Source organism: Lissotriton helveticus, chromosome 6, assembly GCF_964261635.1.
Source record: "Lissotriton helveticus chromosome 6, aLisHel1.1, whole genome shotgun sequence".
NCBI lineage: Eukaryota > Metazoa > Chordata > Amphibia > Caudata > Salamandridae > Lissotriton > Lissotriton helveticus.
The window spans coordinates 848,689,826-848,713,271 of record NC_136067.1 but is presented as its reverse complement, the minus strand read 5'-3'; the positions used below and the strand labels follow the sequence as shown (position 1 = coordinate 848,713,271).

General features: G+C 51.4%; 2 protein-coding genes across 2 annotated transcripts in view; one reads left to right on the top strand and one right to left on the bottom strand.

Annotated features, from left to right (window-relative positions):
- LOC144763137 (fatty acid-binding protein, brain-like) overlaps positions 1-23,446 on the top strand; it is a 464,561-nt gene that overhangs the window by 278,497 nt on the left and 162,618 nt on the right. The gene's annotated exons all lie outside the window — the stretch shown is intronic.
- The window catches only part of LOC144761319 (uncharacterized), a 30,786-nt gene that overhangs the window by 4,945 nt on the left and 2,395 nt on the right, over positions 1-23,446 (bottom strand). The window contains exon 2 of the mRNA XM_078646759.1: positions 3,392-5,043. Within this exon, the coding sequence (XP_078502885.1) occupies positions 3,392-4,838 (1,447 nt within the window). The 5' untranslated portion in view covers positions 4,839-5,043. The remainder of the gene's footprint in view (positions 1-3,391; positions 5,044-23,446) is intronic.

Below are 23,446 nucleotides of genomic sequence, written 5' to 3'. Positions count from 1 at the left end.
AATTATAATTGCAATGTATGTATATGGTGGTGTTGTTCTCAAGATTGTGATGTACAGTGACGTCCCAGAAATGTATTTTGATGTACAGTACTCCTCGATGTAGTTTTGGATTAGCACTCTTTTGATCCAGGAAATGTGATGGTGTGTGTGAGAAGTTGGCCTGATGTGCAGTGTTCACTATTCTAGTGATCACTATATATCAGTCCAAACAACCCTTATTGATGATTGGTTGTAAGTCAACCTTATAGACCAGCTATCCTAGTAGCATGGATACGAGCAGTCTAAGGCTAAGACTCTAGAGGGCGTGTTAAGCCAGCTGTTTTACCATCACATTACCCCTTGAACACCCAGTGAAAGGACACCACACAAGTGTTATGAAAATAAACAGTGTATTTATTAGAATCACAACCCTGTACTCTTTATGAGGACAGGGTGCTAAGCACACAACAAAACTCTTACGAAAATACTTAAGTTAGCACGGTATACACAACTGCCCGAGGGGCACGAAAAACCATATACTTTAAAAGTGGAATGCGAAATTACTAGCAGGTAAGTACAGTACTAATAGGCTTTGGAATCGCTAGGACTTGACTACAGAATCGTTAGATTACTTCTAGGAGGCCTAGGGGACTCGGGTGCAGAGTGTGCACTCTCACGCGGGATGCGGGACAAAGTCTATGGAAGCTAGTAAAGGCAAAGTTAGTGTTCACGGGCGAACCCGACCTGGTAGGGAGAAAACGACAGTGGAACCTGACCCTAGGATAGTGAGGCTATGCTGGGACACCGAAGTGCCGAAGTTACCTAGCCCAGGGGCTGCAGCTGCATAGGTCTGAAAAGACGTCGGGAATCTCGTTGCCGGACCAGGAGCCTGGAAGAAGGACGTTGCTGGCAGGCGACCAGTGAAGAAAAGTTCGATGGATCCAAGCCTGGATCAAGGAAGAAGAAAACCTGAAAGCAGAGGGGACCAAGTTCTTGAATCACTAGCCAGTGATTAAGTGGGCACCAGGATGGCACCGGGCGAAGTCGCCGCAGTCAGGTGAGTGGGCGCTGCTGGGCTCTGCAGTCTCTCGGACCAGGAGGCGTTGTCGACGACCAGGATGGAGGTGCGAGCTGTCCCACGAAGGTTCTTGCTGTCGACGTCGCTGGACCCAGGATTGGGCAACAAGTCTTGGCAAATGCAAGGCCCACGCGGTGGACCTAAAATGGAGTCTTAGCCGGACCAGGAGGGTCCAGGGTACTTCTCCGATGGAGGGAAGCAAGGGCCAGTCTGGAGCAACCAGACTAGCAGCAGTGATGTCGTCGGGCGTCGTTCAGAAGGCCACAAGCCAGCGGGCTAGTAGCCAAACAACGCCGTGAGCAGCAAAAAGCAGAAGGGCCCCACGCAGATCGTGGAGATGCTGGGAGGCTGCACTTCGGTGCTGGAGCTGCTCAGGGTCGGGGCTTCTCGGACCCCAAAGCACTCACCAGGAAATTACTCGGCGGGCTTGCTGTGCAGAAGTCGTGCAGTTTTGAAGATGGCCGGTCCCTCGAGGTCTCGTCACACCCACCAATCTCAGCGTGACTGATGATGTAGGTAGAGGTCAGAGGTGCCAGGGAAGCCGGTTCTCGTCGAGCTGGGCAGTCTTGATCCGGAGGAGAGACTTGCAGCAGACCGCAGTGTTCTTAAGATGGTGCCTGCGGATGCAGGGTGACTACTCCTTAGTCACAAGGGAGAAATCTTAGGAAGAAGTCTTGAGTTCCTTTCGTGGAAAGTAGTTTCAGGATTCAAAGATGATCTGATTTGGAAGGGGGCCAGTTCCTACCTTTATCCTGTAAAAAGGGGCTGGCACGCGACTAAGTCCTGCCCTAGGGGTGGGACTAGGAGGGGGGTGGTTACACCCACTTCCTTGGCGGGCTTTTCCCCAGCACAGGGTCTGGAGTGACCCTGGAACTGGTTCCAGCCAGCCTATGCACAGTGAGCACCGGGGTGCCACGTGCAGTCACCTTCCTCTAAAGCCCTGCCTACCTAGAATACACAAAACCCTGTCTGGGACGGTGCTGGCACCGCCCCTGGCAGGAAACCCTTTGTCCTTGCCTCCTTCTCTGGGAGGACTCCCAGAAGCAGGAGGGCAGACTTGTGTCTCGGTGGCAGCATCCATTTTGTGGAGCTGAGGCTATGTCTGACTTTAACCGGGGTTACAGGTTACATACATGTCGTGTCCCTCTAGAAGGGTGGAATGCTAACCCCGTCGCCAGAATTGGGGAGGGGTTAGTATTCCAATTCGTATGACACCTTACTCGACATGTTTTGATAAAGCGATACCAGAGTTGGCATATAACCGCGAGGATTATAATGCACTTAAGAGTATATGGTATGCGATATCATGGAAACGGCTAAGGGATGGATCCCGAAAGCCGCAGACAGGCTCAGCTCATGCCAGAGCACCATCTCACACGATTCCAAGCACTCTGCCTTCAGGATTGTTAAGGCCTGCCATAGGAGTGACTGATAGGAGATCTGTGTGTCCATTTTTAGGGTTAGATATAGGTATACTATATCTAAAGCAAAGGGTGATTACACCACCTTGCCCCAGCTGTCAAGCAGCCAGTTGTGTCAGATTTGGATGGCCAGTCAGGGGTGGCATAATACATGCTGCAGCCCCTGGTAGGCCCTGGGTACACCTATGCCCTGGGTACCTAAGGTACACTGTACAGGGACTGATAAGGTGACTCAGTATCCAATTTAGATATGTACCTAAGGTACATGGAATCCATTTTACAGAGAGAGCAGTAGGCCTGGGGTCCTGAATAGCAGGGTCCCAGGTCAACTAAGTCAGAAAACCAGCAAAACACCAGGCAAAAAGTTGGGGGCAACCATAGTCAGGGATCTACCTTCCTACATAACCCCCCCCCAAACGAAAGGAGATAAGGCTAGCCTTGCCAGGTAAGCCTATATTGCCTGAGTGGCCATATAAGGAAGTACCAGCACTGGCATGGTTACCCCCTATCTCATGGTCCACTAAGCAATCCCTCACCCTAAGGGTGTCTGAGGGTCTCCACCATAGGGAATCTCTACCTGTGGTGTGTTTTGGCAAAGTAAAAGGCTGGTGCTGAAATGGAGTACTGAAGTGAGGCTCCACTAATTTTGGGCTCAGCTTCCTCCAATCATTTTCCACCATAGAGGCCTTTCTTTCCAAGACTGAGTTGTTTTGGGCTCTCAGGGTCAACCTCTGGCTACCTACAGCTGGAGGTTGGGTCCCTCTGTTTGGCTTACTGGAGGGACAGGTCAGGTTTGGGGCCCTCAGGTCCCAGGTTTGGCTGTGCCCAACAGTGTCCATCTGTGGGAGGTCCCTAACTAAATTTAAGGGGGATCCCTCAGGAGTTGGTTTTATTTTCACTTGGCTAGGACTACTAGCTTCAGTGCCCTTAATCTGCTGATTGGGGAATTCTTTTGGACAGGGGGCCCTTTGGGGTCCACCACTGGCCTCCCTGACCTCTACAGCCCTGGGCTCACTGAGGCAGGGTAGAGAGGGGCAGGTTACCTGCTCCAGACTGGGTCCCATCTTGGAAGGGTCCACTGACATCAGGGGTTCTGCCAGGCTAGGCCTGACTACCTCTGTGGCAGTTTCTTCACAAGGGGTCAGATCAGTTCCCTGAGGAGACTGATCTTTTCCTGAAGTCTGGTGGGAGGGAGATTTCTCTTCCTCCTCAATGCTCTCTGTCTGAGTGGAGTGATCCATAGTTTCAGGCTTCACAACACTATCATCTGTCTGAGTTTGAGCTGTGGCCATCACAACTCTCCCAACCTTTTCAGGAGGGGGCTCAGTTTGGGTGTGGGCTGTTACCATGACAGCCTTGACAACCTGTTCTGGGAAGGAAGTTGTCTGAGATTGGGTTGTGACTGGCACAACCCTCCTGACCTGTTCAGGGAGGACATCTTGGACTGGGGCTGTGGCTATCACTGCCCCACTAACCTTACCATGGGTGTTTACCATTTTAGAATGGGTTTCTTGCTCAACTTCAGCCCAGGCTGAGAGCTCTAAATCATTCCCCAGTAGGCAATCTACAGGCAAGTTTGGTGACACTGCCACTCTCTTGTGGCCAGTGACACCTCCCCAGCTGAGATTGACCACTGCCATGGGATGATCTCTCTGTACTCCATCAATATTGGTCACCTGGTATGTGGCACCAGGTAAAAGTTGCCTTGAGGGGACTAGACTCTCAGTCACCATAGTGATGCTAGCCCCTGTATCTCTATAGGCCTCAACTTTTATACCATTGATGAGGGGCTCCTGTCTGTACTTGCCCAAAGTGTTGGGACAAGTTGTGAAGTTGGCAAACCCCATGCCAGTCTCACAGACAAGAGTATCTAAGTCAGGGGACCTGGTTAGGCCAGGGTCCCCAGGAACTCCCAGAGTAAATGCACCCAAATTCTTGGGGGCACTCCCACCACCTGGGGGATTACTACTAGTAGTAACAGGAGGTTTGGGAATGTTACTTGGGGGTATGTTTTCCTTATTGTTATTCTTTGGGCAACTGCTGTCAGTTTTTAAATGACCCACCTGTTTACAGGGATAACAATAAGGTTTCTTCTGGTTGTTGGAAGGATTCTGGGACCCACCCCCCTCAGAGGATTTTTGGGGCCCTGATGTGGTTTGATCTGGAGATTTATTCCCACCCTTCTCTTGAGGCTTGGTTGATTCCTTTTTCTGGTCACCACCTTGGTTCTTGGGCCTAATCCTGGTTCTGACCCATTTGTCTGCCCTCTTACCCAATTCTTGTGGAGAGGTCAGATCAGAGTCTACCAGGTGCTGGTGTAATAACTGGTTCTGACAATTATTTAAGACTTGCTCTCTCATAATAAGATTATACAATCCTGTGAAGTCAGTAACCTTGCTACCCAGTAGCCAGCCTTCCAAAGCCTTAGTGGCACAATCAACAAAGTCAGACCAGTCCTGAGACTGAGTTTTCTGGGTATCCCTGAACAGCAACCTGTACTGCTCAGTGGTTAAGCCAAACCCATCAACCAGTGCATTTTTCAGGACCTGGTAATTGTTAGCATCCCTGTAGGAAGGTAGATCCCTGACTATGGTTGCCCCCAACTTTTTGCCTGGTGTTTTGCTGGTTTTCTGACTTAGTTGACCTGGGGCCCTGCTATTCAGGACCCCAGGCCTACTGCTCTCTCTGTAAAATGGATTCCATGTACCTTAGGTACATATCTAAATTGGATACTGAGTCACCTTACCAGTCCCTGTACAGTGTACCTTAGGTACCCAGGGCATAGGTGTACCCAGGGCCTACCAGGGGCTGCAGCATGTATTATGCCACCCCTGGCTGGCCATCCAAATCTGACACAACTGGCTGCTTGACAGCTGGGGCAAGGTGGTGTAATCACCCTTTGCTTTAGATATAGTATACCTATATCTAACCCTAAAAATGGACACACAGATTTCCTATCAGTCACTCCTATGGCAGGCCTTAACAATCCTGAAGGCAGAGTGCTTGGAATCGTGTGAGATGGTGCTCTTGCATGAGCTGAGCCTGTCTGCGGCTTTCGGGATCCATCCCTTAGCCGTTTCCATGATATCGCATACCATATACTCTTAAGTGCATTATAATCCTCGCGGTTATATGCCAACTCTGGTATCGCTTTATCAAAACATGTCGAGTAAGGTGTCATACGAATTGGAATACTAACCCCTCGCCAATTCTGGCGACGGGGTTAGCATTCCACCCTTCTAGAGGGACACGACATGTATGTAACCCCTAACCCCGGTTAAAGTCCAACAGAGCCTCAGCTCCACAAAATGGATGCTGCCACCGAGACACAAGTCTGCCCTCCTGCTGCTGGGAGTCCTCCCAGAGCAGGAGATAAGGACAAAGGGTTTCCTGCCAGGGGCGGTGCCAGCACCGTCCCAGACAGGGTTTTGTGTATTGTAGGTAGGCAGGGCTTTAGAGGAAGGTGACTGCACGTGGCACCCCGGTGCTCACTGTGCATAGGCTGGCTGGAACCAGTTCCAGGGTCACTCCAGACCCTGTGCTGGGGAAAAGCCCGCCAAGGAAGTGGGTGTAACCACCCCCCTCCTAGTCCCACCCCTAGGGCAGGACTTAGTCGCGTGCCAGCCCCTTTTTACAGGATAAAGGTAGGAACTGGCCCCCTTCCAAATCAGATCATCTTTGAATCCTGAAACTACTTTCCACGAAAGGAACTCAAGACTTCTTCCTAAGATTTCTCCCTTGTGACTAAGGAGTAGTCACCCTGCATCCGCAGGCACCATCTTAAGAACACTGCGGTCTGCTGCAAGTCTCTCCTCCGGATCAAGACTGCCCAGCTCGACGAGAACCGGCTTCCCTGGCACCTCTGACCTTTACCTACATCATCAGTCACGCTGAGATTCGTGGGTGTGACGAGACCTCGAGGGACCGGCCATCTTCAAGACTGCACGACTTCTGCACAGCAAGCCCGCCGAGTAATTTCCTGGTGAGTGCTTTGGGGTCCGAGAAGCCCCGACCCTGAGCAGCTCCAGCACCGAAGTGCAGCCTCCCAGCATCTCCACGATCTGCGTGGGGCCCTTCTGCTTTTTGCTGCTCACCGCGTTGTTTGGCTACTAGCCCGCTGGCTTGTGGCCTTCTGAACGACGCCCGACGACAACACTGCTGCTGGTCTGGTTGCTCCAGACTGGCCCTTGCTTCCCCCCATCGGAGAAGTACCCTGGACCCTCCTGGTCCGGCTAAGACGCCATTTTAGGTCCACCGCGTGGGCCTTGCATTTGCCAAGGCTTGTTGCCCAATCCTGGGTCCAGCGACGTCGACAGCAAGAACCTTCGTGGGACAGCTCGCACCTCCATCCGGGTCGCCGACAACGCCTCCTGGTCCGAGAGACTGCAGAGCCCAGCAGCGCCCACTCACCTGACTGCGGTGACTTCGCCCGGTGCCATCCTGGTGCCCACTTAATCACTGGCTAGTGATCCAAGAACTTGGTCCCCTCTGCTTTCAGGTTTTCTTCTTCCTTGATCCAGGCTTGGATCCTTCGAACTTTTCTTCACTGGTCGCCTGCCAGCAACTTCCTTCTTCCAGGCTCCTGGTCCGGCAACGAGATTCCCGACGTCTTTTCAGACCTATGCAGCTGCAGCCCCTGGGCTAGGTAACTTCGGCACTTCGGTGTCCCAGCATAGCCTCACTATCCTAGGGTCAGGATCCACTGTCGTTTTCTTCCTACCAGGTCGGGTTCGCCCGTGAACACTAACTTTGCCCTTACTAGCTTCCATAGACTTTGTCCCGCATCCCGCGTGAGAGTACACACTCTGCACCCGAGTCCCCTAGGTCTCCTAGAAGTAATCTAACGATTCTATAGTCAAGTCCTAGCGATTCCAAAGCCTATTAATACTGTACTTACCTGCTAGTAATTTCGCATTCCACTTTTAAAGTATATGGTTTTTCGTGCCCCTCGGGCATTTGTGTATACCGTGCTAACTTAAGTATTTTCGTAAGAGTTTTGTTGTGTGCTTAGCACCCTGTCCTCATAAAGAGTACAGGGTTGTTGTGATTCTAATAAATACATTGTTTATTTTCATAACACTTGTGTGGTGTCCTTTCACTGGGTGTTCAAGGGGTAATGTGATGGTAAAACAGCTGGCTTAACACGCCCTCTAGAGTCTTAGCCTTAGACTGCTCGTATCCATGCTACTAGGATAGCTGGTCTATAAGGTTGACTTACAACCAATCATCAATAAGGGTTGTTTGGACTGATATATAGTGCTCACTAGAATAGGGAACACTGCACATCAGGCCAACTTCTCACATTGGTGAGCAGCGGTTGGGATTTGAGCTTGCTGTTGTTTTACCACACATGCCCTAAGAATATCTTGTGAAAGATCACATAAGTACTAAAGGTACATATAACTTAGCTTAGAATACTCTGAGTTCTACTGAACCAGCTGTTGTAGCTCCTAGGGCCTAGCACACCCTAAACTACAACTCTAGCAAGGGATCAGTAGGCAAACACATAGTGTAGGTAAGTGCACCACTTACACCTCACTAGAAAAGCATGTCTACCCAGGGAGAATCTACTGAGACTCCCCTGGTCAGTGTTGACCCTCCACAGGTCACTTCAAGATATGCAGCTCTCAGTTTTCAGGAGATGAGACAAATCTGTGTCTCCAGAAAACTGAAGCAGGGGTCTAACCCCACCATTCCCTTTTTAATAGGTCTCTTAGAGACTTATGATGCGAGAAAGCTTTCTCAGCTAGATGGGAATATGCCAGCCTTAGAGGGAACCTCTGGGGATCCAGACCTCCCCAACACTGCTACTGCAGTTGAGGAGGAGGAGGATCAGGAGGAACTCTCTGGGGATGAGGTAGACAAAGGTCTTGAGGTAGTCAGAAGGCTAACCAGGACCAACTTAGACTTACTTGGGCTAGGATCTGGGGGACCCCCAGTACTAACCCGAAGTGGGCCTAACCTTGGAGTTAGGAGAGATAGATCTCTTTCTAGGGACTCCAATAGATCTCTGCACTCTAATGCCTCTTCTCAGGGGAGAAGGAATCCTCCACAGAGGAGATTTACTTCCCCTCAGAGAAGGGAGCATGAAGCTAGGATGAGACAAGCTGAACTAAGGATTGAAAGGGAAGAAATTGCCCTGGCCAAAGAGAAGCTTGCCCTGGCAAGAGAGCAGCAGATGAGTGGGTTAGCTCCCACTGGTGGCAGCAATCTCCCAAGAGATAGAGAGAAGGGTTTAGATACTAAACACCTGACTAAAATAGTGCCCCCCTTTAAGCAAGGGGATGATATCCAGAAATGGATGGCTGCTCTGGAGAGGGCCTGCACTGTGCAGTGCATTCCCCAGAGTCAGTGGGCAGCTATACTGTGGCTCTCCTTTGATGGTAAAGGTAGAGATAAGCTCCTCACTACAAGAGTAGAGGATGCTAACAATTACCAGGTCCTGAAGAATACACTGGTTGATGGGTTTGGTTTAACCACTGAGCAGTACAGGTTGCTGTTCAGAGACACCCAGAAAACTCAGTCTCAGGACTGGTCTGACTTTGTGGATTGTGCCACTAAGGCTTTGGAGGGCTGGCTACTGGGTAGCAAGGTTACTGACTTCACAGGATTGTATAATCTTATTATGAGAGAGCAAGTCTTAAATAATTGTCAGAACCAGTTATTACACCAGCACCTGGTAGACTCTGATCTGACCTCTCCACAAGAATTGGGTAAGAGGGCAGACAAATGGGTCAGAACCAGGATTAGGCCCAAGAACCAAGGTGGTGACCAGAAAAAGGAATCAACCAAGCCTCAAGAGAAGGGTGGGAATAAATCTACAGATCAAACCACATCAGGGCCCCAAAAATCCACTGAGGGGGGTGGGTCCCAGAATCCTTCCAACAACCATGTTAGACCTGGCATCATTGGCATGAGTCTCTCCTCCATTTTTTCTGTTTGCCTCTTCTGTTTACGATGTTTTTGCTGGTATATGCTTTGGGCACTGTGCCACTGCTGATCAGTGCCACAGTGCAAGTGCTCCCTATGTGAAATTGCTGTATTGCTTTACTTCCATGTTTGGCTTATTTGGTTTACTATCAGTCCCTAGTCGAGTGCACCAGGAGTGCCAGGGCTTGTAAAGACAAATGCTGCTAGTGGGCTTGCAGCACATGTTGTGCCACCCACAAGAGCGGCCTAGTAAAAGTATGTCTGAAGGTCTGCCATTGCCAGACCACGTGCAGTCTGACTGTCACGAAGACTGCGCAAGTACACCTACTTGCCAGTCCCTAAACCTTCCCTTAACTTCATGTTAGTCACCCCTATGGTAGGCCCACGGGCAGGGTGCATTGTAAGCATAAGGTAGGACAAGCCTGACAAGGTTGGCATGTCCTAATAGTGAATTACATCCATAGTCGTTTTTCACTATTGTAAGGTAGCCTGCTCTCCATCAGTTAGAATGGGCTGCCAGGATTATTAATGCTATAATCCTAGCGGGCTCGGGGAGCATGGTGCAATGTCGAGTTTGGTATCCCTGAACTCAGGGTTTAATAACGCATCCGTTTGTATGGATGGTTTTTGGACTCTGTGTTTGAAAATAGCACTTTTAGAAAGTAGCTATTTTCTTGTCTAACTGTCTACCGGTCTCTGCTGGTTCTGGTGTGCGTGTGACAGGAGCTGGGTGGCTCCAGAGAGTCTGAATGAGTCAGTGTGGGATGAGTGGGGCATTTGCATTGAGAGTAGGGGAGAGTAGCTCTTGATAGCCTGCCCTGCCTGATACAATGTTGGCTCCGCCCCCCTGCCAGGCGACTGATGACTCTGTGCTTGCCTGGGACTTCCCTGGCCCGCCTCCTGCCGGGCAGCTGATGGCCCTGCCCCTGCCAGTGACAATGCTGGCTCCGCTCCTGCTGAGCGGCTGAGGACTCTGCCCTGCCCAGTGAATAGGCCAGGTGCTCTGGCCTGGCAACACCCACAACAAACCCAGGATGGGGGGAAATTCCCCTGCATGGACAAAGGGATCAAAGCCAAAAAGGGGTATAAGAGAAGGACCCCTGAACCAAGAAATCAGATCACTTCTGACAAGGAAACCTGAACCAAGGACAAGAAGCCTGCTGATCTAAGGACTGCCTACCCCTTCTGCCAGAGTGCTGTTTGTTGGGGGAATCCTGCATTGCTTCTTTATTTTTGCCAAGGAACCAGGAGAGAGGAACTTTGTGTGTACTCTCACTCTTTGCTGAGAAAATCTCCAAGGGCTGGAAGAGTGCCAGTCTCCTGTTGAAGTCACAGGGCTAAAGGACTTCATCTGTTAAAGTGCTATTTGCTGGAGTTTGTGAATCCAGCACCTCTGAAAGAATCCAGCAATCTCGACGCCGACGGACGCCGCCGAATCCAGCTCGACATCGTGAGTAACGGCTCCAGTGTCCCGCTTCCTCGACGCCGGCCGCCGGGCCCGATCGACGCCAGCAGCAACGCCAGTGAGTAGTGAGTTCGGCTCCAGCTCCAAGTGACCCCGTGTCTGCACCGCCGCTGATCGCATCGACTTCGAGCCCTCTCGACGCCGTGAGCGCTGCTCACTCTTGCAACATCGACGTCGACGACGCCGTATCCTGCTTCATCCCGTGAGCGCTGCTCCCGCCTGACTTCGGTCGACGCCGCTGCAGATCGCCCCGACTCCGAGGCCCGATCGACGCCGAAGACGCGACGCCGGACATCTCGACGCCGCTGATCATCGAGTGCTTCACTTTTCCAAGGTACTGTGTTGTTGGGGTCTGTGCGACTCTGGGCTCGACGTAGCGCTCCTCGCGGTCGACGCCGAACCTTTGGATTAACTTTGCCTCGACGTCGTGTGACTCCCGTGTGGGTTACATTGTTGCCAAGAACTGTGTTTTAGAGAAGAAGAGTTGCTTTTGATACTAAAGACTTTGTGCTAAGAAGAAACCGTGCTTGAACTATTATTTTTCCTTCCAAGAGTATTTATTAAGACTGTGGTATATTTTTGTCGTTATTTGGTCTTGTGCTAAACCTTATATAAAAATACTTATTTTTATAATACTACTGTGTCGTGTCCATTTGTAGTGTATTCACTTTATTACTGTATGTGGTCATAAATGCTTAACGCACTGCCTCTGAGATAAGCCTGTCTGCTTTGCCAAGCTACCAAGGGGGTGAGCAGGGGTTATCTAAGTGTGTGATCTCCTTGCCCTGACTAGAAAAGGTGTGTCCCTATTTGTCAGAAGTGTATACCTCTGCCAACTAGAGACAGCCGCTTCTAACATTGGTGGGTCAGCGGTGGGATTTTGAACTTTGCATTTATGACCCATGTGCAGTGATTAGTGTGCGCTACATAGTGAAAGCAGACCATAGCGCAGCCACAATCTGTTTTGGTTGGATATTCTATTTTTGTTCTCCGCTTTTCCTGAAGCTTGATTTTTTGAACACTGCCAGTTTTGACCATGAGTGACGCCGGAGTCACTCCCCTTGTTGTTGTTGAGGAGGAATTTGATAGGAGTAAGATAAGTGATTATTCCTTAAGGGAGCTGAAATCCCTTTGCAAGCAATTTAAAGTTCCTACCACAGGCTGCAAAAACAAACCAGAATTTCGCAAAGCATTGGAAGCCTGGTTAGAGGCCAGGAATCCCTCTGCCCCGGTGGTGGTACCGACAGAGGAAGGGGAGGAGGAAGTGCCCGTGACTGGGCCTGTATCCCCTCCTGGCAGCAGTGTTTCCTCCAAAGGTCTTTCCCCTGAAGAAAGAGAAGAAAGGGCGAAGGAGCGAGCTTACAACATGGAAATGGCAAAACTTAAGATAAATGGGCAGTTGGAGATAGAGAATGCAAGAGGCAGGAGAGAAGCTGATTTGGAGATCAAAAGATTAGAGTTTGAAAGAGAGAAGTTAGCTTTTGAGCGTGATACCAAGTTGAGGGAGTTGGAGCTCCAAGCTAAAAAGTTAGAATTGAATCCCTCTGGTGGCAGCGTCCCATCTGTGCCTGCAGAAAGTAGGTTTTATTTTCCCAAAGATGTGATCAAAGATTTTCAGAAGAATGAGGATATTGGTCAGTGGTTTAAAGCATATGAGTTAGCATTGTTGGCCCACCGGGTCCCTGAGAAGGATTGGGGAGCGGGGTTGTGGGGTCGCTTTGTGAATGAGGGAAGAGATACCCTGTTAGACATGCCTGTTGAGAATAGGACGTCTTATGCTCATATGAAGGATGCTTTAATGTTAAGGTATGGCCTAACCCCAGAAAAGTACAGACAGGCCTTTAGAGAATGTAAGAAGTTGCCTGGTACCACGTGGGTGGAGTATGTGTCATATTTTTGCAGAGCCATGGATGGTTGGGTAAAGGGCAGCAAAGTGGAAAGTTATGATGCTCTTTATGATTTATTTGCTTGGGAGCACTTGTCTAATAACTGTTTTCCAGAGCTGCGCCAGCACCTTATTGATAGCAAGATATCTAACCCTAGAAAACTTGCTGAAGAGGCGGACCGCTGGGTCAGTACCCGGGTCCACAAGGGTCCAGTGGGAGACTCAGCCAAAGGTGGGCAGGGTCCCCAGCAGAAGAGTGGGGGGGACAAGGGTAAACAGAAGGAGTCCCAGAAAGGGCCCCAAAGTAATCCCCAAGGGAACCAAGGGAAAGGTTCCCAGCCTCCCCCTGTGAAGAAATCAGAGGCCCCGCCAGGTAAACCTGGTCATAGGGGCCCACTGACCTGCTTCGTTTGTAAGCAGGTAGGACACCGTTTTTATGACCCTCAGTGTCCCTTGAAGAAGTCTGGTGCACTACCCAGTGCACCACCCCGTCAGTTGGCTAGTGTAGCTCTGGGAGGGGAGGAGATGGTTGCCCATGGTGGGGAGGGTCCCGCGGAGATGTCCCTGGTCTCTCTAGGAGACATGGAATTGGTCCCTCCACCCCCTCTGCCTAGTAACACTAAGAAATATAGGCAGTGGGTGACCATTAATGGCCATAGAGTGGAAGCTCTCAGAGACACCGGAGCGAGTGTGACAGCTGTCAAGTGTCACTTGGTGTCCAGAGAGCAGGTTGTTCCCCACGCATTCTACCCTGTGATAGCTGCTGACAACTCCCAGAAAGAGTGTGAGGTAGCTCAAGTTTCCTTTGAATGGGGGGGAGTTTCAGGTACTCTTCAGGTTGCTGTGAGGCCCGCCATGCCTGTTGATTGTCTCCTGGGCAACGATTTAGAAGACTCCCCTTGGGCTAAGGTGGAGAGGGAGACACATTTGAAAATGTTGGGTGTGCCAGAGTGGGTGTGTGCAACCACTCGATCCATGACAGCAAGTAAGGGTGTTGATGGGGTTCTGGAGCCTGAAAGTATGGCCCAGGACCCAGCTGTGAAGAGAAGAGGCAGGGGGCGCGGGAAACCGTCCCCCGTAGTTCCCGTGGTCCAGGAGGAGGCAGACCTCGAGGGGGATGCCCTGGAACCCACAGGTGAACAAGTTGCCGAACTGGGAGACCTGCCCGAGCTGACCCATTGGCAGCAGGATGGTGGTCCCTCCAGGGAGGAATTCTGTGCAGAACAGAAAGTGTGCCCTTCTCTTGTGGGTATGAGGCAGCAGGCCTCAGCCCAAACCTCAGGTGATCAGTCAGGGTCACATTTTGTGTACTGGGAGAACGACCTCCTGTATAGCGAGCCTAAGGCTGCTGAGCCTGGGTCAGCCCGTGTGCTGGTGGTACCCCAGCGCTTCAGAGCCTTCCTACTGGGTTTGGCTCATGACGTTCCTTTAGCTGGACATCTGGGGCAGGACAAGACCTATGACAGGCTTGTCACCCATTTCTATTGGCCTCAGATGCGAAGGGACACAGATGTCCATTGCAAGACCTGTCAGACTTGCCAGGCAAGTGGGAAAAGCGGGCGGAAGCAGAAGGCTCCCCTCCAACCTTTTCCCGTGGTCAGTACCCCCTTTGACCGGGTGGGGATTGACATTGTTGGGCCACTGGACCCCAAGACAGCCCTGGGCAACAGGTTCATCCTGGTCTTGGTGGACCATGCCACACGGTACCCGGAAGCCATCCCTCTCAGAACAGTGACTGCCCCCGTGGTGGGACGGGCACTGATGGGTGTTTTCTCCCGAATGGGGTTCCCCAGAGAGGTGGTGTCAGACCGGGGCACCAACTTCATTTCCAACTATATGAAGTCTCTGTGGAAGGAGTGTGGGGTAACTTATAAGTTCACCACTCCGTACCACCCTCAAGGTAATGGGTTGGTTGAAAGATTCAACCGTACCCTTAAAGGCATGATTATGGGTCTTGAAGAACCAATGAGGCGTAAATGGGACGTCCTCTTACCATGCCTGTTGTTTGCTTACCGTGAGGTGCCACAGAAATCTCTAGGGTTCAGCCCCTTTGAGCTTTTGTATGGTCACCCGGTAAGAGGACCTTTAAGTCTGGTCAAAGAAGGCTGGGAGCAATCTCCCAGGAAACCTCCCCAGGATGTATACAGTTACATGCTGGCCTTTAGGAACCAGACTAGGCGCTTCAGGGATCTTGCTCAGGCAAATCTGGAGGCCAGCCAGGAGGAGATGAAGCGGTGGTACGACCAGAGGGCCACTCTGGTAGAGCTTCAGCCTGGACAGAAAGTTTGGGTCATGTCCCCTGTGGAACCTTGTGCGCTCAAGGACAGGTGGACTGGACCATTCGAGGTTGTGGAGAAGAAGAGCGATGTCACCTACCTGGTGGATTTAAAGTCTCCCAGGAACCCCTTGCGGGTCCTGCATGTCAACCGTTTGAAGCCCCACTTAGAAAGGTCCGAAGTGGGCATGCTCCTAGCTACAGATGCTGGAATGGAGGAGGAGAGTGAGCCTCTTCCTGACCTCCTGTATGCAAAAGAGCAAGATGGGTCAGTGGATGGTGTTGTCCTCTCTGACACACTGACCCCTGAACAGCAGCAGGATTGTCGCCATTTGTTGGGGCAATTCCCTGATCTGTTTTCCTTGATTCCTGGTGTTACTCAGTGGTGTGTCCATGATGTAGACACCGGGGACAGCACTCCTGTCAAGCACAAGGCTTACAGAGTGACTGACAAGGTCAGAGCATACATCAAGGAGGAGGTCTCCAAGATGTTTGCCCTAGGGGTGGTTGAGTCCTCTAGCAGTCCTTGGGCCAGCCCCGTGGTCTTGGTTCCAAAGGCTGCAGCGCCTGGTGCTTCACCGGAACTTCGGTTCTGTGTGGATTACCGAGGACTCAATTCAGTCACCAAGACTGACGCGCACCCCATCCCCAGAGCTGATGAGCTCATCGATCGGTTAGGGGCTGCCCAGTACCTTAGTACGTTTGATCTAACGTCTGGGTACTGGCAGATCGCCTTGACCGATGGGGCAAAAGAGAGGTCAGCATTCTCCACACCAGATGGGCACTACCAGTTCCGGGTTATGCCCTTTGGGATGAAGAATGCCCCTGCCACCTTCCAGAGGTTGGTCAACCAGGTCTTGGCTGGACTGGAGGATTTCAGTGCCGCCTACCTGGACGACATCGCAGTGTTCAGCGCCAGCTGGGAGGAACACTTGTGCCACCTCCAGGAAGTGTTGTTGGCCCTGCGCAGAGCAGGCCTCACAATCAAAGCCAGTAAGTGCCAGATTGGGCAGGGTTCAGTGGTGTACTTGGGGCACCAAGTAGGGAGCGGCAAGGTGGCCCCCCTACAACCCAAGATTGATACCATCCTGGCATGGGCACCGCCCAAAACCCAGACTCAGGTGAGAGCCTTCCTGGGTCTCACGGGTTACTACAGGAGGTTTGTCAAGGATTATGGTAACATTGTGCACCCCTTGACTTCGCTGACTTCCAGGAAGCAGCCACGACTTGTGAACTGGACTGACGCCTGTCAGACGGCCTTTGACACCCTGAAAACTGCAATGTGCACCGCACCCATACTCCAGGCACCCGACTTTTCTAAAGAATTTGTTGTCCAGACGGACGCTTCAGAGCATGGCGTGGGGGCTGTTCTAGCTCAGGTGAATGAAGAGGGCCGAGACTTACCTGTAGCCTTCATCAGCAGGAGGTTACTTCCCAGGGAACAGAGGTGGAGTGCGATAGAAAGAGAAGCATTTGCTGTGGTCTGGGCACTGAAAAAGCTGAGACCCTACCTGTTTGGGACTCACTTCCGGGTGCAGACAGACCACCGGCCCCTCAGATGGTTGATGCAGATGAGGGGTGAGAATCCAAAGCTGTTGAGGTGGTCCATTTCCCTACAGGGGATGGACTTCACGGTGGAACACCGCCCTGGCACAGATCACGCCAATGCTGATGGTCTGTCCAGATTTTTCCGCCTTAGTGATGAGGACTCCCTAGGGTAAGGGTAGTTCTCCCCACATTTCAGCTGGAGGGGACACGTGTTAGACCTGGCATCATTGGCATGAGTCTCTCCTCCATTTTTTCTGTTTGCCTCTTCTGTTTACGATGTTTTTGCTGGTATATGCTTTGGGCACTGTGCCACTGCTGATCAGTGCCACAGTGCAAGTGCTCCCTATGTGAAATTGCTGTATTGCTTTACTTCCATGTTTGGCTTATTTGGTTTACTATCAGTCCCTAGTCGAGTGCACCAGGAGTGCCAGGGCTTGTAAAGACAAATGCTGCTAGTGGGCTTGCAGCACATGTTGTGCCACCCACAAGAGCGGCCTAGTAAAAGTATGTCTGAAGGTCTGCCATTGCCAGACCACGTGCAGTCTGACTGTCACGAAGACTGCGCAAGTACACCTACTTGCCAGTCCCTAAACCTTCCCTTAACTTCATGTTAGTCACCCCTATGGTAGGCCCACGGGCAGGGTGCATTGTAAGCATAAGGTAGGACAAGCCTGACAAGGTTGGCATGTCCTAATAGTGAATTACATCCATAGTCGTTTTTCACTATTGTAAGGTAGCCTGCTCTCCATCAGTTAGAATGGGCTGCCAGGATTATTAATGCTATAATCCTAGCGGGCTCGGGGAGCATGGTGCAATGTCGAGTTTGGTATCCCTGAACTCAGGGTTTAATAACGCATCCGTTTGTATGGATGGTTTTTGGACTCTGTGTTTGAAAATAGCACTTTTAGAAAGTAGCTATTTTCTTGTCTAACTGTCTACCGGTCTCTGCTGGTTCTGGTGTGCGTGTGACAGGAGCTGGGTGGCTCCAGAGAGTCTGAATGAGTCAGTGTGGGATGAGTGGGGCATTTGCATTGAGAGTAGGGGAGAGTAGCTCTTGATAGCCTGCCCTGCCTGATACAATGTTGGCTCCGCCCCCCTGCCAGGCGACTGATGACTCTGTGCTTGCCTGGGACTTCCCTGGCCCGCCTCCTGCCGGGCAGCTGATGGCCCTGCCCCTGCCAGTGACAATGCTGGCTCCGCTCCTGCTGAGCGGCTGAGGACTCTGCCCTGCCCAGTGAATAGGCCAGGTGCTCTGGCCTGGCAACACCCACAACAAACCCAGGATGGGGGGAAATTCCCCTGCATGGACAAAGGGATCAAAGCCAAAAAGGGGTATAAGAGAAGGACCCCTGAACCAAGAAATCAGATCACTTCTGACAAGGAAACCTGAACCAAGGACAAGAAGCCTGCTGATCTAAGGACTGCCTACCCCTTCTGCCAGAGTGCTGTTTGTTGGGGGAATCCTGCATTGCTTCTTTATTTTTGCCAAGGAACCAGGAGAGAGGAACTTTGTGTGTACTCTCACTCTTTGCTGAGAAAATCTCCAAGGGCTGGAAGAGTGCCAGTCTCCTGTTGAAGTCACAGGGCTAAAGGACTTCATCTGTTAAAGTGCTATTTGCTGGAGTTTGTGAATCCAGCACCTCTGAAAGAATCCAGCAATCTCGACGCCGACGGACGCCGCCGAATCCAGCTCGACATCGTGAGTAACGGCTCCAGTGTCCCGCTTCCTCGACGCCGGCCGCCGGGCCCGATCGACGCCAGCAGCAACGCCAGTGAGTAGTGAGTTCGGCTCCAGCTCCAAGTGACCCCGTGTCTGCACCGCCGCTGATCGCATCGACTTCGAGCCCTCTCGACGCCGTGAGCGCTGCTCACTCTTGCAACATCGACGTCGACGACGCCGTATCCTGCTTCATCCCGTGAGCGCTGCTCCCGCCTGACTTCGGTCGACGCCGCTGCAGATCGCCCCGACTCCGAGGCCCGATCGACGCCGAAGACGCGACGCCGGACATCTCGACGCCGCTGATCATCGAGTGCTTCACTTTTCCAAGGTACTGTGTTGTTGGGGTCTGTGCGACTCTGGGCTCGACGTAGCGCTCCTCGCGGTCGACGCCGAACCTTTGGATTAACTTTGCCTCGACGTCGTGTGACTCCCGTGTGGGTTACATTGTTGCCAAGAACTGTGTTTTAGAGAAGAAGAGTTGCTTTTGATACTAAAGACTTTGTGCTAAGAAGAAACCGTGCTTGAACTATTATTTTTCCTTCCAAGAGTATTTATTAAGACTGTGGTATATTTTTGTCGTTATTTGGTCTTGTGCTAAACCTTATATAAAAATACTTATTTTTATAATACTACTGTGTCGTGTCCATTTGTAGTGTATTCACTTTATTACTGTATGTGGTCATAAATGCTTAACGCACTGCCTCTGAGATAAGCCTGTCTGCTTTGCCAAGCTACCAAGGGGGTGAGCAGGGGTTATCTAAGTGTGTGATCTCCTTGCCCTGACTAGAAAAGGTGTGTCCCTATTTGTCAGAAGTGTATACCTCTGCCAACTAGAGACAGCCGCTTCTAACAAACCAGAAGAAACCTTATTGTTATCCCTGTAAACAGGTGGGTCATTTAAAAACTGACAGCAGTTGCCCAAAGAATAACAATAAGGAAAACATACCCCCAAGTAACATTCCCAAACCTCCTGTTACTACTAGTAGTAATCCCCCAGGTGGTGGAAGTGCCCCCAAGAATTTGGGTGCATTTACTTTGGGATTTCCTGGGGACTCTGGCCTAACCAGGTCCCCAAACTCAGATACTCTTGTCTGTGAGACTGGCATGGGGTTTGCCAACTTCATAACTTGTCCCAACACTTTGGGCAAGTACAGACAGGAGCCCCTCATCAATGGAATGAAAGTTGAGGCCTATAGAGATACAGGGGCTAGCATCACCATGGTGACTGAGAGTCTAGTCCCCTCAAGGCAACTTTTATCTGGTGCCACATACCAGGTGGTAAACATTGATGGAGTGAAGAAAACTCATCCCATGGCAGTAGTAAATCTCAGCTGGGGAAGTGTCACTGGCCCCAAGAGAGTGGCAGTGTCATCCAACTTGCCTGTAGATTGCCTACTGGGGAATGATTTAGAGACCTCAGCCTGGGCTGAGGTAGAGCAAGAAACCCATTCTAGAATGGTAAATACCCATGGTAAGGTTAGTGGGGCAGTGATAGCCACAGCCCCAGTCCAAGATGTCCTCCCTGAACAGGTCAGGAGGGTTGTGCCAGTCACAACCCAATCTCAGACAACTCCCTTCCCAGAACAGGTTGTCAAGGCTGTCATGGTAACAGCCCACACCCAAACTGAGCCCCCTCCTGAAAAGGTTGGGAGAGTTGTGATGGCCACAGCTCAAACTCAGACAGATGATAGTGTTGTGAAGCCTGAAACTATGGATCACTCCACTCATACAGAGAGCATTGAGGAGGAAGAGAAATCTCCCTCCCACCAGACTTTAGGAAAAGATCAGCCTCCTCAGGGAACTGATCTGACCCCTTGTGAAGAAACTGCCACAGAGGTAGTCAGGCCTAGCCTGGCAGAACCCCTGATGTCAGTGGACCCTTCCAAGGTGGGACCCAGTCTGGAGCAGGTAACCTGCCCCTCTCTACCCTGCCTCAGTCAGCCCAGGGCTGTAGAGGTCAGGGAGGCCAGTGGTGGACCCCAAGGGGCCCCCTGTCCAAAAGAATTTCCCAATCAGCAGATTAAGGGCACTGAAGCTAGTAGTCCTAGCCCAGTGAAAATAAAACATACTCCTGAGGGATCCCCCTTAAAATTAGTTAGGGACCTCCCACAGATGGACACTGTTGGGCACAGCCAAACTTGGGACCTGAGGGCCCCAGACCTGACCTGTCCCTCCAGTAAGCCAAACAGAGGGACCCAACCTCCAGCTGTAGGTAGCCAGAGGTTGACCCTGAGAGCCCAAAACAACTCAGTCTTGGAAAGAAAGGCCTCTATGGTGGAAAATGATTGGAGGAAGCTGAGCCCAAAATTAGTGGAGCCTCACTTCAGTACTCCATTTCAGCACCAGCCTTTTCCTTTGCCAAAACACACCACAGGTAGAGATTCCCTATGGTGGAGACCCTCAGATACCCTTAGGGTGAGGGATTGCTTAGTGGACCATGAGATAGGGGGTAACCATGCCAGTGCTGGTACTTCCTTATATGGCCACTCAGGCAATATAGGCTTACCTGGCAAGGCTAGCCTTATCTCCTTTCGTTTGGGGGGGGGTTATGTAGGAAGGTAGATCCCTGACTATGGTTGCCCCCAACTTTTTGCCTGGTGTTTTGCTGGTTTTCTGACTTAGTTGACCTGGGGCCCTGCTATTCAGGACCCCAGGCCTACTGCTCTCTCTGTAAAATGGATTCCATGTACCTTAGGTACATATCTAAATTGGATACTGAGTCACCTTACCAGTCCCTGTACAGTGTACCTTAGGTACCCAGGGCATAGGTGTACCCAGGGCCTACCAGGGGCTGCAGCATGTATTATGCCACCCCTGGCTGGCCATCCAAATCTGACACAACTGGCTGCTTGACAGCTGGGGCAAGGTGGTGTAATCACCCTTTGCTTTAGATATAGTATACCTATATCTAACCCTAAAAATGGACACACAGATCTCCTATCAGTCACTCCTATGGCAGGCCTTAACAATCCTGAAGGCAGAGTGCTTGGAATCGTGTGAGATGGTGCTCTGGCATGAGCTGAGCCTGTCTGCGGCTTTCGGGATCCATCCCTTAGCCGTTTCCATGATATCGCATACCATATACTCTTAAGTGCATTATAATCCTCGCGGTTATATGCCAACTCTGGTATCGCTTTATCAAAACATGTCGAGTAAGGTGTCATACGAATTGGAATACTAACCCCTCGCCAATTCTGGCAACGGGGTTAGCATTCCACCCTTCTAGAGGGACACGACATGTATGTAACCCCTAACCCCGGTTAAAGTCCAACAGAGCCTCAGCTCCACAAAATGGATGCTGCCACCGAGACACAAGTCTGCCCTCCTGCTGCTGGGAGTCCTCCCAGAGCAGGAGATAAGGACAAAGGGTTTCCTGCCAGGGGCGGTGCCAGCACCGTCCCAGACAGGGTTTTGTGTATTGTAGGTAGGCAGGGCTTTAGAGGAAGGTGACTGCACGTGGCACCCCGGTGCTCACTGTGCATAGGCTGGCTGGAACCAGTTCCAGGGTCACTCCAGACCCTGTGCTGGGGAAAAGCCCGCCAAGGAAGTGGGTGTAACCACCCCCCTCCTAGTCCCACCCCTAGGGCAGGACTTAGTCGCGTGCCAGCCCCTTTTTACAGGATAAAGGTAGGAACTGGCCCCCTTCCAAATCAGATCATCTTTGAATCCTGAAACTACTTTCCACGAAAGGAACTCAAGACTTCTTCCTAAGATTTCTCCCTTGTGACTAAGGAGTAGTCACCCTGCATCCGCAGGCACCATCTTAAGAACACTGCGGTCTGCTGCAAGTCTCTCCTCCGGATCAAGACTGCCCAGCTCGACGAGAACCGGCTTCCCTGGCACCTGACCTTTACCTACATCATCAGTCACGCTGAGATTCGTGGGTGTGACGAGACCTCGAGGGACCGGCCATCTTCAAGACTGCCCGACTTCTGCACAGCAAGCCCGCCGAGTAATTTCCTGGTGAGTGCTTTGGGGTCCGAGAAGCCCCGACCCTGAGCAGCTCCAGCACCGAAGTGCAGCCTCCCAGCATCTCCACGATCTGCGTGGGGCCCTTCTGCTTTTTGCTGCTCACCGCGTTGTTTGGCTACTAGCCCGCTGGCTTGTGGCCTTCTGAACGACGCCCGACGACATCACTGCTGCTGGTCTGGTTGCTCCAGACTGGCCCTTGCTTCCCCCCATCGGAGAAGTACCCTGGACCCTCCTGGTCCGGCTAAGACGCCATTTTAGGTCCACCGCGTGGGCCTTGCATTTGCCAAGGCTTGTTGCCCAATCCTGGGTCCAGCGACGTCGACAGCAAGAACCTTCGTGGGACAGCTCGCACCTCCATCCTGGTCGCCGACAACGCCTCCTGGTCCGAGAGACTGCAGAGCCCAGCAGCGCCCACTCACCTGACTGCGGCGACTTCGCCCGGTGCCATCCTGGTGCCCACTTAATCACTGGCTAGTGATCCAAGAACTTGGTCCCCTCTGCTTTCAGGTTTTCTTCTTCCTTGATCCAGGCTTGGATCCTTCGAACTTTTCTTCACTGGTCGCCTGCCAGCAACTTCCTTCTTCCAGGCTCCTGGTCCGGCAACGAGATTCCCGACGTCTTTTCAGACCTATGCAGCTGCAGCCCCTGGGCTAGGTAACTTCGGCACTTCGGTGTCCCAGCATAGCCTCACTATCCTAGGGTCAGAATCCACTGTCGTTTTCTTCCTACCAGGTCGGGTTCGCCCGTGAACACTAACTTTGCCCTTACTAGCTTCCATAGACTTTGTCCCGCATCCCGCGTGAGAGTACACACTCTGCACCCGAGTCCCCTAGGTCTCCTAGAAGTAATCTAACGATTCTATAGTCAAGTCCTAGCAATTCCAAAGCCTATTAATACTGTACTTACCTGCTAGTAATTTCGCATTCCACTTTTAAAGTATATGGTTTTTCGTGCCCCTCGGGCATTTGTGTATACCGTGCTAACTTAAGTATTTTCGTAAGAGTTTTGTTGTGTGCTTAGCACCCTGTCCTCATAAAGAGTACAGGGTTGTTGTGATTCTAATAAATACATTGTTTATTTTCATAACACTTGTGTGGTGTCCTTTCACTGGGTGTTCAAGGGGTAATGTGATGGTAAAACAGCTGGCTTAACACGCCCTCTAGAGTCTTAGCC